Source organism: Myxocyprinus asiaticus, chromosome 41, assembly GCF_019703515.2.
Source record: "Myxocyprinus asiaticus isolate MX2 ecotype Aquarium Trade chromosome 41, UBuf_Myxa_2, whole genome shotgun sequence".
Classification (NCBI taxonomy): domain Eukaryota; kingdom Metazoa; phylum Chordata; class Actinopteri; order Cypriniformes; family Catostomidae; genus Myxocyprinus; species Myxocyprinus asiaticus.
This window is the reverse complement of record NC_059384.1, coordinates 3,846,690-3,863,542: the sequence shown is the minus strand read 5'-3', so window position 1 is coordinate 3,863,542 and position 16,853 is coordinate 3,846,690. Positions and strand designations below refer to the sequence as shown.

The window sequence follows — 16,853 nt, the reverse complement described above, 5'->3', positions numbered from 1 at the left end:
AATAATTGAATCGTTTATTTGTTTATTGAATTTTGACAAGAGAGGATGAGCACTGAAAGACAAAAGCACACATATACTTGGGTGAATAGAAGGCCACTGTTAGTCTCCATGTGAGACATGAGTGAGAAGAGCAGAAGAGAATCCAGAGGATCTACTCAGAACACTGATCTCTCCTCACTTCTCCAGTGACTGACAGCTGGTCTTTCTGTTTGGCCTCACAGCTCACTGTGACCGCCTTCATCCACTCCTCCTGAGAGAGAGTCAGACTGCTGCTCCAGGTGTACAGACCGTCCTTCTCCAGGACCCCAGCACTGCTCTTCTCAGACCTGCTGCTCCCGTCCACCTTCCAGCTCAGGCTCCAGTCTGAGGGGAAGCCCTTGTTGGCCACACACATCAGTGTTGCTGTGTTCTTTGTGGAAATCTCTTCACTGGAGGGCGGCAGGACGCTCACTTTAGGACGAGTGATGCCTGACAAATACACAATAGACAACTTCAAAAGAAGAAAAGATTTCTTTCTCCAGGTTGATACAAAAGAAATTACATTAGTAAATTATATATTTTTATATTTTTTTTATACGATTTTTAAAGATATAATTGAAAACTTTCAACATTAATCTGCAAGATTTTTCTTCATGTTGATCTGTTCGCTCATATAAAGAACAATTTTTTTCTCCAAAGACTCTGAATTACCAAAATGATGTCAGTTTGACGGTTTGATGAAATTATTAATAAAGTTCACATATCTTTATATGATTGCAGTTAGACTTACACAGAAGTTGAAGAATATTTTTCTTTCATCAATTTCTCTTTCTACATTAAGAAATAACTATGAAAAGACATTGCCCAACCTCAAGAGAATAGAAAAGAAAATTCTGTACAATGATGAACTTTTAACAGTTAATTTGGTGAAAGAATTCCTACAGTAAAACTTTATATCTTACATATTACATTAAGAAACATTTCATATTGAAGGAGCATTTTTATGAACTCTTGATAATGTTAGTAATTTAAACACAGAGCCATTTAACAGTTACAAAAACTGAATAACATCTCACTTCTGTACGAGCAACGAATTCACATGTGCTGACAAAGTGTAAATTAAGTGTCTTTAAAGTTCACCTTCATTTCTTGAAAAACAGCCAAATTATTCAATCTGTCTAATCAGATATTATTAATAAATAAAGAAATATAAATAAAAATCATGAAATTTTAAAAAAGTGAGACAAATCACTGAACTCATATGTGTGTCAATTCAACATAAAACTGACACATTCCACATTATAAAAACACATATAACATTAAAATGATGATTTGATGATTTACTTACTGCCAACATCCAGTCTGGTGCCGCTGCCGAAAGTGTACCACAGTGATACAAACTAATAGAACAGCTGTACAAAAACCTCTGAGCGCTTCACTAACTGCACTTTAAACACATGATCACAAACACATCTTTACACAACACACATTCAAACATGATTCATTTCATATTGTGATCAACTACTGTTTAAAAAATACAATAAAAAGATACATATTACATTCCAAATGATATACAACATGTTTATTACAATGTAATAACTCCACTCTACAACTCATTTGATTTACTTTGATCTACTGAATGCTCCTGAGATTTCCACAATGAGCAAAAATCATTCGAATTTCAAGCAATTGGAATTAATAACTAAAAGATAAAGATTGAAATGTATGAATGTAATTTGACATGTAATTGTTTCTTATTTCTGCTGTTCTCCTGTAACGGTCACATTTTCTGGTGAGAGGAAACAGTTTTGAATGTGTGTCCCACCCCTCTGATTAAAGCACAATATCAGACTGTCTGTTAGTCAGGACTGTCAAACCAACATCACTGTTCCTTCAGTTCTCACTCATTCACAGTAAAGATGACAGCACACGCTCTCATTATCTGCTCTCTACTGCTTTTCATTGCTGGTGAGAATCTATTTCAGTGCATTTCACAAATTTAAAAGTTTTTTTATTATTATTATTATTTCAAGGGTCAAAACGCTCTTTTGAAATAATATTGAAAAGTTCTGTTTATTTTATTATGTGTTTCAGAGTGTAATGGACAGATCACAGTCACTCAGAGTCCCTCAACAACAGCAGCTCAACCAGGACAACAAGTTAAAATAAACTGTAAAACCAGCAGTGATGTGTACCGGTCCAGTAGTGTGGGATACCTCTTGAGCTGGTACTTACAGAAACCTGGAGAAGCTCCTAAACTCCTCATATATTGGACCAACAGCCTGCAGTCTGGAACTCCATCTAGATTCAGTGGCAGTGGATCTAATAGTGATTTCACTTTGACCATCAGTGGAGTCCAGACTGAAGATGCAGGACATTATTACTGTCAGAGTGTTCACAGTGGTAATGTGTTCACACAGTGATAAAGAGTCGTACAAAAACCTCCTTCAGTGAAAGAGGAACTACTGATACAGAAACAGTTTCTCTGAATGTTACATTATAAATTGACATGGACACAAAGTTTTTGATTTTAATATTTCACACTCAACACTAAATATGAAACTGGATGACACATTTTATTATAAATTCAGTAATTTTTGGTTTATGTTTTACTGGCTGATATGACACTAGTCTTAAACTTTACCGACACCTATCCATGTGAATACAGCATCATACAAACATAAAACATTTGTTTCACAGATGTCATATTTTAATGTAATTCATAACTTTAAACATTTGACTTGTTTCACCCCCTCAATTGGACAGGCTCATATAAAGTGAGAGGTGATGTCACATACATGTTGTTCAGGTATTCAAATAGATTCATCTAGTGCTGGAGTCTCTGGAGAATATAATTTGTTGTAGTTTTAGCACCTGATATTCATTTAAATAGATAAACGTGTAAATCACTGATCTACAAAAAACCCTGAACCTAATTAAAAAAAGCCAGAAATGAATGAAAGTGGATGAGGGCGTGCTGCTGTCACTGCCATTCTGTGTTGTTTGTAGATGCGTGTTGAACAATAAGGATATGTTCCGGTATACACAAGTCCAGATGTTTATTTAAGCAGTTATAACTTAAATTAAATGACTTATATGATAGTCTTAGAATGACAATATACTGTTTGCACAATATTATCAAGCTTATTATGTAAAATAACTGTGTTTTAAAACCTATGTGGGTTTCATGTTATTCTTCTTTTAAGAGGGAAATTTGAATATATTCACAGTAAGACAAAATTTATATCGAAGATCAGTTATAAAGTCAGCAGAATTAGATAAAGTAGAATAATGAACAAATGTTCCTTTGTATCCTATTATTGGGGATGAGGAAATAACTTTAACCCTTACCTCTTCAAGTCACATAATGTCAAATGCAATATGCTGCTTTAAAAAGGTATAAAACACAGGGCATATTGTGCTTGTTTAATGTTGTTAAATGCAGATGAACAATAAAAGACTGTCAAATGATTAAACAGACACATAAAACAGAGGGACCCACACACAAGAACACACAGTTGAACCAATACAGTGTTCCAGTATTATCTGAAAATGAAGACAAATGCCTCAAAGGTATGTGTGAACTGTGAATATAATGACAAGTGTATAGCCAGTCTCTCTCTGTGTCGGCGAGGATTTGAATCTGTTTAGTTAGATTACTTCAGCATTCAAACTGTGTATGTTGATAAATAACTAGTCAGTCACTGTGCTTTTTGCTTTTGACAATCTTTGAAGCTGGTCTTGTATAAATTGGCCAAATTAATTTCTTTTTTTATTATTTTGTATAAATTGGACATATTGAGTGCAGAATGTTGTTGTGATGACATCACAACCAGCCCGGTTTGCTGCCACCCCACTTCAAAACTCGTTCCGGTGCCGGTGGTTCCCGGGCTGTTTTCAAAAACGATTAACGACTCTATAGAGCAGAAGTGAAACCGGTGTGTTCCAGTTCAGATCATTTAACCAATCAAACAGTGAATCTGCGAGTGTGAGGTGAAAATCACATTTGCATTGTCAGTGTGGAATGATTCTGTTTCTCTCAGAATAGATCAGATCTGTCTCCAGTGACCATGTTCAAACCACAAGAGGATTCATTTAGTTTTACCAGTAAATGCATCTTTTCAACTATTAATGTCTCAAAACCATTTTAAATGTGTAAAACTTCACCAAAAGACTTTCTTGATCAAATACTACATCTAATTTTCTCTGTTAGTAGAAAGACACTTTAAGTAGTGAATTGTATTTTTTGTCACAAATGTATGTTGTTCAGAAACTTTATTATTTTTGTATAATGAAACATGTTTTGATCCTGAAGGAAACTGCTGCATCACTGCAATGTAGGGAAGAAGTCTGCCCCCCGTCAGGCGATATAACACTCACGCACTGAATGAAGAACATTTCGTTTTTAGTCCCTGCTTCTGACCTTTGACCTCATTCATCATGTTGACCCGTAACAATTTTACCGTTTCATATATTGATGGAGCTCACTCTCATATCTAATTGTGCCATTTGAATTACCAGAGACCTGTAACATCAGACAAAGACAAAATGTTTAATTGTTTAGATGCAAACTCACAACATAAGTAACATCTAACTCTTTTTTTTTTTTTTTTGCATTATCTGACGTGACCTTTAAAACTAATTCACATTTAGACACTTTGCATTGGCAGCACATGCTTCAGTTGTCTGGGAGTTTTTAATAGTTCAGTGAGTTTGAAGACTGAAGACTGAGAACTTCTTCATCCAAAATATAAATCCACAGCAATCATGACTGTCATCACCATCTTCATCTGGATGTTAACTAGCTGCTGTTTTAGAGGTAAGAACAAATTAAAATGAAACTCATACTACTCTATATGACTGATCATGTGTGCTAGAAATTATTTCCCACCGAAAAGGAAACCAGTTTGTCTGAACTTTTACTAATATTAATATTTTGTCCTTCTGTAGAATCAAGAGGTTCAGTGACAGTCACTCAAACACCTGCAGTGAAATCTGTTCATCTCAGAGACACATTTACTATCTCGCCATACAGTGAACCAGACGCTGCTAATGAAAAAGTCTTTTATACAAGCTACATTATTATAGAACTGTATGAGTGGTTTGAGGAACCAGATCAGTACATGATTGGAGAAACTGGAACCATGTCAGACCTTAAAAAAGCCACTTATCAAGAACCACAGAGGTCAACTAGATGAGAAGTTGACACAAGCTGATGCTGCAAACAGTGCCTTCACCATAGTGTCCACCACAGAGATCTCCATTCCTACATTCATCCAGAATTGTAAAGCCTGTGCTCCTTTTGAATGTTGTTTCAGAATCTTTTGCTGCATTATATAAAAGTGGTCATGCAGCTTACAGCTCAAGTTAATTGATTTCAGTTTACATGAGCTTGTTATATTTCAGACCATACAGTAAAACAGAAGATAAGTTGACTTTTGTGTTACATTGCAATAAGTCACTGGAGGAAAAATGATGATGAAAGCCAGTTTCCTGTGGAAGAGATCCCCGGTCCATCTGGCCTGAACCAAACAGATGAAGTAGATCAAACTCGTTTTGAATCCACGGTTCAGTCCTGTTTTTTATTCTATATTTTTTCCTTTGCCGACTACGTCCTGCACCTTTCGATTTCAGAATGTACTTTCTTTAAGATCCATATTCTTTAAAATGAACGTGGGGTTACTTCTACTTATGAAGAAGCTTCCTGTCAGTGCATGTCATTGATCTATGAAAGGTTTGAGGAGCCACAGCAGAACATCATGAGTTTGGAGAGACTTAAACAGTGTCAGACCTTAAGGGACTTTATCAAGAACCACAGAAGTCAACTAGATAGAGAAGTTAGCACATTTGCCTTCAGCATGGTGTCCACCACAGGGATCTCCATTCAGGCAGATCCCTGATCAGAAGAGACACCTTAAATCTCAAGATAATAGACTGAACTTTAACTGGGCTCCATTGGGGCAGGTTATATACCATCCATGGTTAAAAAACAAAACAAAATAAACATAAATAAAACACAGTGTGGACGTGGCCTCAAACAGCTTGAGCAGAAAGTGGCTGGGCTTTTGTGGTCTTGGACTGAAAATATTTGGCTCCAGGAGTCTCACTCGATGGATGGATGGATGGATGGATGGATGTTTATGTTGACTGTTCATCCGGTTCCTGCCTCCTCCCTGCCCAACCTTTACCTGTTACAGTCAACATAATGATTAATGTAAAACTCAACATAAAACCAACATAACAAACATCCGCGTGTGTCTCTCTCTTGAACCGGCGTCTCCGGCCGCCCCTCATCTCGCTCTCCCGCTGATCAGCTGATTCAGCGCCGGCCGTGCTCCATCACGGCCCGGCCACGCCCTCCTCCTCGTCACATTCTGTAATACGTGTTAAATGTGCATTATGTAATGGAATATGTGGGAGTTAATGTCCATTATGTAATTTGTGAAAGTAACGAGTTACTCACTACTTGAGTACTCTTTTAATTGGATACTTGAGTTCTCTTACTCAAGTAATTATTTATGTTAGTAGTTTTACTTCTACTTGAGTAAATGTACTTTTACTTGAGTACAGTTTTTGGCTACTCTGCCCACCTCTGCCAACATTCCACACTCCGTTTTGACGGTTGAAAAAGTGCATCATCCGGGTACTCAAAGTACACTTCTTTTTGTTGCATTTTCAGTGTAAACATACTACTCGCACTACTTACACTACAATATGATGTAAAATAGTGCAGAAGTGTGCGGTTTGGGACGCACCTTTAGACTCCCTCCCTCATTGTCACAGTATTAAAGATTTATTCATTACATTATGCGTTAAGTTAAATGAATTTGAATTATTATTAATTATGAACATATTTCTATAGCACATTTAAAAAGAAAAACATAATTTGACCAAAGTGCTTTACAGGTAAAACAGGGGAGACCGGGTTTGGTTGGCATCGGCTACTTTTTATACTTTGTCGAATGTCTTTGGTGGAACGAACACTAGTTCTTAGGTTAAAAAACAAAAAACAAATAACATTTAATGTCACAAAATATTTACTGACTTTTGTCAATAAATTATTAAAGTTATGCTATGTATTTGTGGGGTTGTACAAGTTGTGGGGTTCATTGGGACAGTGTAAAAATAGATTCAAGAGTAAAGAAACATAGAAAAGGACAAATCAACACGATTGTCTTATATCATTAATATGAGTTATTATTATGTAATTAATATGTTTATACTAGTACAATTATGATTAATAGATGATTCTTTTATGGTTTGGGACTATCATGAAAAATGTTCTTATATAAACTTATACAAACTTGTATAAACGTAAAACAGTTTAATCAATAATAAATGAGAGTAACTTATTGTATCATTGGCTTAGCTTAACTAGCTTAGCATTGGCTAGCATTATTTTAAATGACAGTACTCTGTGCTAAAATTGGGTGATATACCAGTTGAAGTGTTGCCAGATCTTGCAAGAAAAGCAAGCCCAAAATAAGGGACTTGCCTCACCCAAAATAAGCAAAAATAAGCAATCATTTTTTGTCCCATGTGGGGGAATTAGCAGCATAGAATCATAACAAGCAATGTATACACTAGCCTAGATAAAAATAAAAATAAAAAGTCATTTCAATAAATGCATTCTTTATATTATATATATCCCTACAAATATTTAAAATATACATCTGAATTATATTATTTCATGATCCATCATCTCTAACAATAATTCAGTGAAGACTTGGAAACAACTGAGAAATGTACTTTTAACCTCAATATTTTTCCTTGCATTTGGATTAATCGTGCATGTATGTGTAGTAATTATACAGTGGCAAGATAAAGTATGTGAACCCCTTTGGAATTACCTGCATTTATGTATAAATTTGTCTTAAAAGCTGGTTTGATCTTCATCTAAGTTACAATAATGAACAAACACAGTCTGTTTTAACTAATAACACAAAAATTATTGTATTGTTCTTGTACATATTGAATACATCATTCAAACATTTACAGTGTAGGTTGTAAAAAGTATGTGAACCCCTTCTCTAAATACATCAACAAAAGCTAATTAGAGTCAGGAGTTGGCAAACCTGGCATCCAATTAATGAAATGAGATTGGAGGTGTGGGTTAGAGCTACTTTGACTTATAAAAAGCACTCAAACATTTTATGTTTGCTATTCACAAGAAGCATCTGCTGACGTGGACCATGCCTCGCAGAAAAAGATCTCAGAAGACCTACGATCAAGAATTGTTGCTTTACATGAAGCTGGAAAGGGTTAAAATGTTATCTTGAAGAACATAGATATTCATCTGTCAGACAGTTAGACAAACTGTCTATAAATGGAAATGATTTAATACTGTGGCTACTCTCCCTAGACATTGACGTCCAGCCAAGATGACTCAAAGGGCACACGGCATAATGCTCAATGAGCTAAAAAAAATAAAAAATAAATAAATCAGCTAAACGACTTGAGGGAATCATTGCAGCTGGTTAACATCTCTGTTCATGTGTCTACTATACGGAAAACATTAAACAGGCATGGTGTCAAAGGCAGGACACCATGAAGGAAGCCACTGCTTTCCAACAAAACATTACTGCGCACCTGAAGTTTGCCAAAGACAGCCTTGACACTCCACAACGCTACTGGGAAAATGTTTTGTGGACAGATGAAACTACGGTTGAATTGCTTGTGAAGAACAAACAGCACTACGTATGGCGTAAAAAAAGGGATCGCATACCAACATACAGTGTTGGGCAAGCTACTCCAAAAATGTAGCAAGCTTAGCTACAAACTACTCAACAGAAATATTAGTTAAGCTAAGCTAAAAGCTACACTTCAGAGAAAGTAGCAAGTTACACTACAAGCTACACACCAAAAGTAGCTTGCTACATTTAAGCTACTTCAGATTTTTTTCAACCGCAGATGCACAGAGCATACCATCATAGACAAAGCACCTAAAAGACTTATTCAAATGATGTTTATCAAAGCCTTGGTACAGTATATTACAGTTTAGTGCAATACAAGTATACAATATGGTGCAATACGTACCAGCATGTGCACGTAAAGAACAAACATGTAAATTCATATTTAGACATACTACTTCCTCTACAAACCCATGTGTTCAACATTTATAGTCACCATTTTTACATTTTATTTTTCATATTTATTCTGCTACCTCTACAAACGTGTGTTCAGTATGAAAAATCAAAATTTTTACATTTTATTTTTCAGATTTAGACCACTTCCTCTACAAACCCATACCCATTTAAACATAATTTAATTTGCACATTCCTGTATAAAAACTCTGTGTACATACAGTATACTATTCATCTATATATTCATCTATACAATACAGAAATAAAGCAGCTGGATACAGAATTACAGGATATATCATCAGAGGCCATATTTCATGTGTGTGTGTGTGTGCGTGAGCACATCTGGGCAATAACAATGTGATTTCTGATGTTATCAGATGGTAATACCATGGTACTTTGATCAGGACCGTAGCAAGGTATTCTGGGCCCCTTTCCTATTAAAAAATATGGTTTAGAAGTTGTTGTGGGTCCCCCCTTGACATGTGGGCCCCTAGAATCGTTACCACCTTTCACCCCACTAGCTACGGCCCTGACTTTAACATATAATTACCATATTTATATACCATTCTGTATTTGCATGGTGCTTCAAAGTACTTCAAAGAATACCATGTTATTACCATGGTAAATTGATATATGATTACCATATTCATATACTATTGTATTTACATGGTGCTTCAAAGTAATTAAAAAATACCATGGTTCTTCGCTATATGATTACCATATTCATATAGTCTACCATTGTATTAACATAGTGCGTCCAGGTAATGGTACATGTCCAAAAAACATGGTAATGTCATGGTACTTTTTATGTGTTTTCGTGTAGGCTAATACGTGTTTTGATACTCTTTTGGTTGGAAAATATATTTACCTGCAGAAGTTGTTTACAAGCTGCAAATGTGTTGAAATTTATAAAGATCTTCTTTATCACTGGTAAACGATAGGACGCATTTGCAGGTTTCATTTCCATTGATTGTAGATCCACTGCAACCAGCGTTATTTTTATTTTCCGTGTTACAAAATACTCCATGAGTTTATTGGCAAGTGAGAGCGCGCACAAATGATTCAGCAGCTTTCTGAGGCATTCAGATTGAATTGTGAACCGATTCAGACTGCTTTCCTATCATGAGTTACCCATTCATTTTAAAAAACCGGCTCAGATGAGCAATTCAATTGTGATGGACATCTTTAGTTTTGATTCAAAATTGGCGATAGTAAACACCGGGTACAAGGCATGATGTACTGGTGTAGCTTTTCTCAATGCTACGCCGCAACCTTGTCAAAAATATAGCTTTGCTACTGAAAAGCTAATTGATTTAAAAACTAGCGAAGCTAACACTTCGCTTCTCTGAAATGTAGTTAAGCTAATAGCTTTGCTATTTGTAGCAAAGCTACTGCCCATCACTACCAACATGAAAACATCATCCCAACGGTGAAGTACGGTGGAGGGAGCATCATGATTTGGGGCTGCTTTGCTCCTTCGGGTCTGGACAGCTTGCCATCATCGAGGGGAAAATGAATTCCCAAGTTTATCAAGATATCCTACAGGATAATGTAAGGGTGGCTGTATGCCAGCTGGAGCTCAGAAGAAGTTGGGTGATGCAGCAGGACAATGATCCTAAACATCAAAGTAAATCCACTACAGAATGACTACAAGAAAAGAAAATCCATCTTTTGGAGTGTCCCAGTCAGAACCCAGACCTTAACCCAATAGAGATGCTGTGGAATGACCTCAAGAGAGCTGTTCACACCAGACATCCTAAGAATATGGCTGAGCTGAAGCAGTTCTGTAAAGAAGAATGGTCCAAAATTCCTTCTGAACATTGTACAGTTCTAAACTGCAGCTAAATGAAACACTTGGTTGAGGTTATTGCTGCCAAAGGAGGATCGACCAGTTATTAAATCCAAGGGTTCACTTACTTTTCTTGCCACTGTATATAGTTGCCAAAAAGGTCTTCAGCAGCATGTCACGAAAGACTACATCTACAACGTGCAATTAGGCAAAGAGTTGTGTGATGTAGCAGTTGCCTTCAGAATCAAAGCACATGCTCATCATGTTCCATTTAAAAGAGTGAAACCCCATTTTTTTTGGGGCAACAGCAAGTGGTGTAACTCCAATAATTTACTCTGATAAACCATTTATCGTTCATTTTCAGTTTTCGTTTCTTGAACCACTTTTAGTCCCTGTTGTGATGAAAGTCAACTAGCATAGCTAATCACAGGCTTACAAATCTTTCATCAAAATATAACTGATACCCATCACCATTAACTTAAATTAATATATTGACATGTATTGAAGTAAAATCCCACTTGAGTCCGTAAATTACAGGATATTTTTTGTGGGGGGTGGGGGAGCGTTCAGACCAAATGCGTTCTTGCTCTAAAAAAGCTAGACAGGGTGCTAAAAGTTGAAGTTCTTTTTAATTTAAAAAACTTCCATCTAGCAAATTTTCTCTTTTGTAAAATTCATTTGCCAGATGCTTTCCCAATGCGTCTTATACTGCATCTAAGGTATACAATTTATCAGAGTTGGGCTACAGGAATCTAGTTTGCTTATTTGGGTTCATAACTACAACTCTGAAACACCACAAAGGATTGTGTGCAAAGAATAATCCTAAATTCAACACATTTCATAAATAATTATAATAAAAAAAGAAAAAAGAAAACATTTATTTTTTTCATGCATCAAACCTAAATAAGTTACACCTCAGTAATATTCTGAACTGAGCCAGATGAACAGTTCTGGAACCATAATATCCAGCTACTAGCAAGGGCTGTCTGACCAAAAAAATACTGATACTACACAGGAAAAGTGTATGTATGCCTGTGTGACTGTCAGACAGAAAACTAAATTCAGTTTCCCCAAAGATTAAAAAAAAAAAAAAAAGTCTGATCTCTTGTCTCTCTCTTTAACACAGACACAAAGTAAGACTAAACGTATAATACACCATAACAATGATGATGTAATCTTTATGTCACACATTCTCAGTTTGTTTTGATTGGCAGCCAGCAGATGGATGAATGTCATGATATATGTTGTGGATTACACGCTCATTACAAAACTTTATAATCATCATCCTGCTCTAACCCAAGCTTTAGAAGTATCTTAGAAACATTCTACATGTTATAACTTTTTACACTCGCATATCGCATTCATACTGCATACAGATATCTATAGTGACTAGTAGCCCCTAAAGAATAAACTCTCTCTCACAAACACACACACACACAAATAAACACACACACCAACCTGTGTAACAACGACGTTTCCTCTTCTTAATGAGTGTCTCATTAACGATGTTTATAATTTCACATTCAGTAATGAAATTACAGCATTGTCATTTGCTTTAAACAGTAGAATTATTCAACTGCTTTACTGTTTAACCCAGTGACAGCAAACATTAGCCAATGTTCTAGAATCTGAAAAATGTAAGTGTCAAACATCTGAACAAAAATCTGTGTAAAGGGATATTTGGACATGTCTGTTAAAGGGAAGGTCCATCCAAAAATGAAAATTATATCGTCATTTATTTACTGTCATGTTGTATTATTTTCTTTCCTCCGTTAAACACAAAAGGAGATACTTAGCATAATGTCCGAGCTGCTCTTTTTTTAAAGAATCTTATTGTTTAACACTGTGACCAGTGACAAGGACTTGCGGAGAATTTAACAGTTGTCTCAATTTCAAATCATGAGTGTGAATTTGTAATAAATTGAGAGTTAGGGTTTGAATTGGAATGACAGGTATAGAAATATTTGTGTATCAGAAAATTCCACAGTACATTTATTCTCTAAAACAGGGGTTTTCAAACTTTTCAATGCCAAGAATCTTCAAATATGATATTTTTCAAATAATAGGCCTGTGTGTAATTATTAGTAATAGAGTTCAACCAATATATTTATTTTACCCATTAATCAGTGCCGATAGTTGCTTTTTGTAACTATCGTTTATTGGCAAAAATTGACACAATAGATGCCGATATATTATTATTATTATTATTATTATTATTATTATTATTATTATTATTATTTCCTCAGTGTTCCTCTGTGGACAAAACCTACAAAAACTTAATTTGATTAATATTTACATATAGAACAACGTAACAGAGCCAAGACTCAAAACGAATTCACAATTATTAATGCAAAATGTAAACAAAACAAAACAAGTTTCTATTGTAATACATTGTACATGTATGTGAGAGTGCATGTTTTGTTTCTCTTGTGTGTTTGTGTGAGCTGGAAGCACAGACATTTCAAAATAAGAGTCCCGGTGTATTTCAGGGTTTTTTATATAATTAAAAGTCTATCGTTATGCTCCAAAGCTTCATTTTTTTTTTTTTTTTTTTAACTAACTGGCCGATTAATCGGTTATCAGCCTTTTCCATCACCTTAGTTATCGATATCTGCAAAATCCACTATCGACTGACCTCTAATTAGTAAGTTAGTTCATTTGTGTGGATGATACTCAGAATGTAGATTTATGTAACAGCGCTCTTTACTCGTCTCACAACGACAGATTTAGTTTTCTCAAACTGCATCAAAACTGCACAGTACAAGGGGGCCCGAGTAAAGACGCTGACTACCACATCTGGAGTCGCGAGTTTGAATCCAGAGCGTGCTGAGAGACTTCAGCCAGGTCTCCTAAGCAACCAAATTGGCCCGGTTGCTAGGGAGGGTAGAGTCACATGGGGTAACCTCCTCGTGGTCACTATAATGTGGTTCTCGCTCTTGGTGGGGCGTGTGGTGAGTTGTGCGTGGATGCCGACTCCACGGTAACACGCTCAACAAGCCACATGATAAGATGCGCAGATTGACGGTCTCAGACGTGGAGGCAACTGAGATTCGTCCACCGCCACTCGGATTGAGGCAAGTCACTATGCCACCACGAGGACTTTGGGAAATGGGCAAACCAAATTGGGGGATAAAGGGGAGTAAAAAAATTGCACAGTACATACAAACACTAAACTCAAACCAGCACAACTTTCCACACAAAAACCATTAATGTGTTATATTTAATTAATTGCTCTAATTTATATAGGGTTAGGGTTAGGTTAGAAATCTGTTCACCTTGGAGACACATTTACTATCACCTGTAAAACCAGCCCTGAAGTCTATCAGGGTTGGGGTAATCAGCCTCTTGCCTGGTATCAGCAGAAACCTGGAGAAGCTCCTAAACTCCTCATATATGCTGCAACAACCCTCAACACTGGAACTCCATCTAGATTCAGTGGCAGTGGATCTAATAGTGATTTCACTCTGACCATCAGTGGAGTCCAGACTGAAGATGCAGGACATTATTACTGTCAGAGTTATCACTGGATCAACAGTAAATGTGTTCACACAGTGATAAAGAGTCGTAAGTTAAGAAACTCAACATTATTCATAGAATGCACATCTAGTCATAAATGCAGATTCATATTAAGTTATAGTGTGTGTGTGTGTGTGTGTGTGTGTGTGGGCAGGTTTAAGTGGTATACAAGGACTATTAAGGTTATAAACTGGTAATTACAAGGGTATTCTGCTATAAATGTGGTTTATGAGGACATTTCTCGTGTTCCCATATTTCAAATTGCTTAAAAAAAAACATACTAAACGATGTTTTATTGAAAACGTAAAAATGCAGAAAAGTTTCTGTGAGGGTTAGGTTTAGGGGTAGGGTTAGGGTTAGGGGATAGAATCTATAGTTTGTACATTATTAAAATCATTATGTCTATGGAGAGTCCTCATAATGATAGCTGCACCAACATGTGTGTGTGTGTGTGTGTGTGTGTGTGTGTGTGTGTGTAATGACCTTACTTGCTTTTATCAGATTTTCTTCTATTGAAGCACAAGATGCTCTTAGACACATTGTCAAATCATCAGGATTTACACAAACATTTGGAGTTCATGTCAGTTTGAGTGCATGCTGTCATTAGTGTATATGTCAGAAATTGTGTTTATCTTTCAATTCACCTCAAATATTTATGCAGATAATTAAATTTGAGAAAAAAAAAAAAAACATTTTTATTTAAAATACAAACTTTTCACAAATGGTCTCAGACTTTTGGACTCCACTGTATGACTGTAAGTAAAACTTCTTAATATATTGTTACATTTACTCTACTTTAATAAACTCAGCAAAAAAAAAAAAGAAATGTCCCTTTTTCAGGACACTGTATTTTAAAGATAATTTTGTAAAAATGCAAATAACTTTACAGATCTTTATTGTAAAGGGTTTAAACAATGTTTTCCATGCTTGTTCAATGAACCATAAACAATTAATGTACATGCACCTGTGGAACGGTCATTAAGACATTAACAGCTTACAGATGGTAGGCAATTATGGTCACAGTTATAAAAACTTAGGACACTAACGAGACCTTTCTACTGACTCTGAAATACACCAAAAGAAAGATGCCCAGGGTCCCTGCTCATCTGCATGAACGTCCCTTAGGCATACTGCATGGAGACATGAGGACTACAGATGAGGCCAGAGCAATAAATTGCAATGTCGGTACTGTGAGACGCCAAAGACAGCGCTAAAGGGAGACAGGAATGACAGCTGATCACCCTTGTAGTGGCAGACCACGAGTAATAACACCTGCACAGGATCGGTACATTCGAATATCACACCTGCAGGACAGGTACAGGATGGCAACAACAAAAGCCCGAGTTACACCAGGAACGCACAATCCCTCCCTCAGTGCTCAAACTGTCCACAACAGGCTGAGAGAGGCTGGACTGAGGGCTTGTAGGCCTGTTGTAAGGCAGGTCCTTACCAGACATCGCCGGCAACAACGTCGCCTATGGGCACAAACCCACCTTCACTGGACCAGACAGGACTGGCAAAAAGTGCTCTTCACTGTCAAGTCGCAGTTTTGTCTCACCAGGGGTGATGGTCGGACTCGCGTTTATCGTCAAAGGAATGAGCGTTACACCAAGGCCTATACTCTGGAGCGTGATCGATTTGGAGGTGGAGGGTCCGTCATGGTCTGGGGCGGTGTGTCACAGCATCATCGGACTGAGCTTGTTGTCATTGCAGGCAATCTCAACGCTGTGCGTTACAGGGAAGACATCCTCCTCCCTCATGTGGTACCCTTCCTGCAGGCACATCCTGACATGACCCTCCAGCATGACGATGCCACCAGCCATACTGCTCATTCTGTGCGTGATTTCCTGCAAGACAGGAATGTCAGTGTTCTGCCATGACCAGCGAAGAGCCCGGATCTCAATCCCATTGTGCAAGTCTGGGACCTGTTGGATCAGAGGGTGAGGGCTAAGGCCATTCCCCCCAGAAATGTCTGGGAACTTGCAAGTGGCTTGGTGGAAGAGTGGGGTAACATCTCACAGCAAGAACTGACAAATCTGGTGCAGTCCATGAGGAGGAGATGCACTGCAGTACTTAATGCAGCTGGTGGCCACACCAGATACTGACTGTTCAGGGACACATTATTCAATTTTGGTTAGTCACATGTCTGTGAAACTTCTTCAGTCTATGTCCCAGTTGTTGAATCTTTTTATGTTCATACAAATATTTACAAATGTTAAGTTTGCTGAAAATAAAAGCAGTTGAAAGTGAGAGGACGTTTCTTTTTCTTTTTTTTTTTTTCTTTTTTTTTTTGCTGAGTTTATATGTACTATATGTTTGAGTTTCCTAATTTGATTACACAGTCTTGTTTCATAATGTCTCTGCAGGTGTTTTCATGGTTCACTGAGTGAAGTTTATTTATAAAATGTGAGCTAACTGAACTAACAAATGACCCGAATAATATAAATAAATGAACTATTCAAATAACAAAGACAGGAAACTTAAAA

The 16,853-nt window shown here is 36.7% G+C and overlaps 2 gene segments (V, D, J or C); one reads left to right on the top strand and one right to left on the bottom strand.

The window, feature by feature from the left end:
- LOC127431675 (Ig lambda chain C region-like) lies at positions 1-1,484 on the bottom strand. The segment is given in 3 exon segments: positions 1-468; positions 1,328-1,379; positions 1,476-1,484. Coding segments are annotated over 3 exon segments (378 nt in total).
- LOC127431737 (immunoglobulin kappa variable 4-1-like) lies at positions 1,329-2,413 on the top strand. The segment is given in 2 exon segments: positions 1,329-1,947; positions 2,074-2,413. Coding segments are annotated over 2 exon segments (378 nt in total).
- The last annotated feature ends 14,440 nt before the right edge of the window (positions 2,414-16,853 follow it).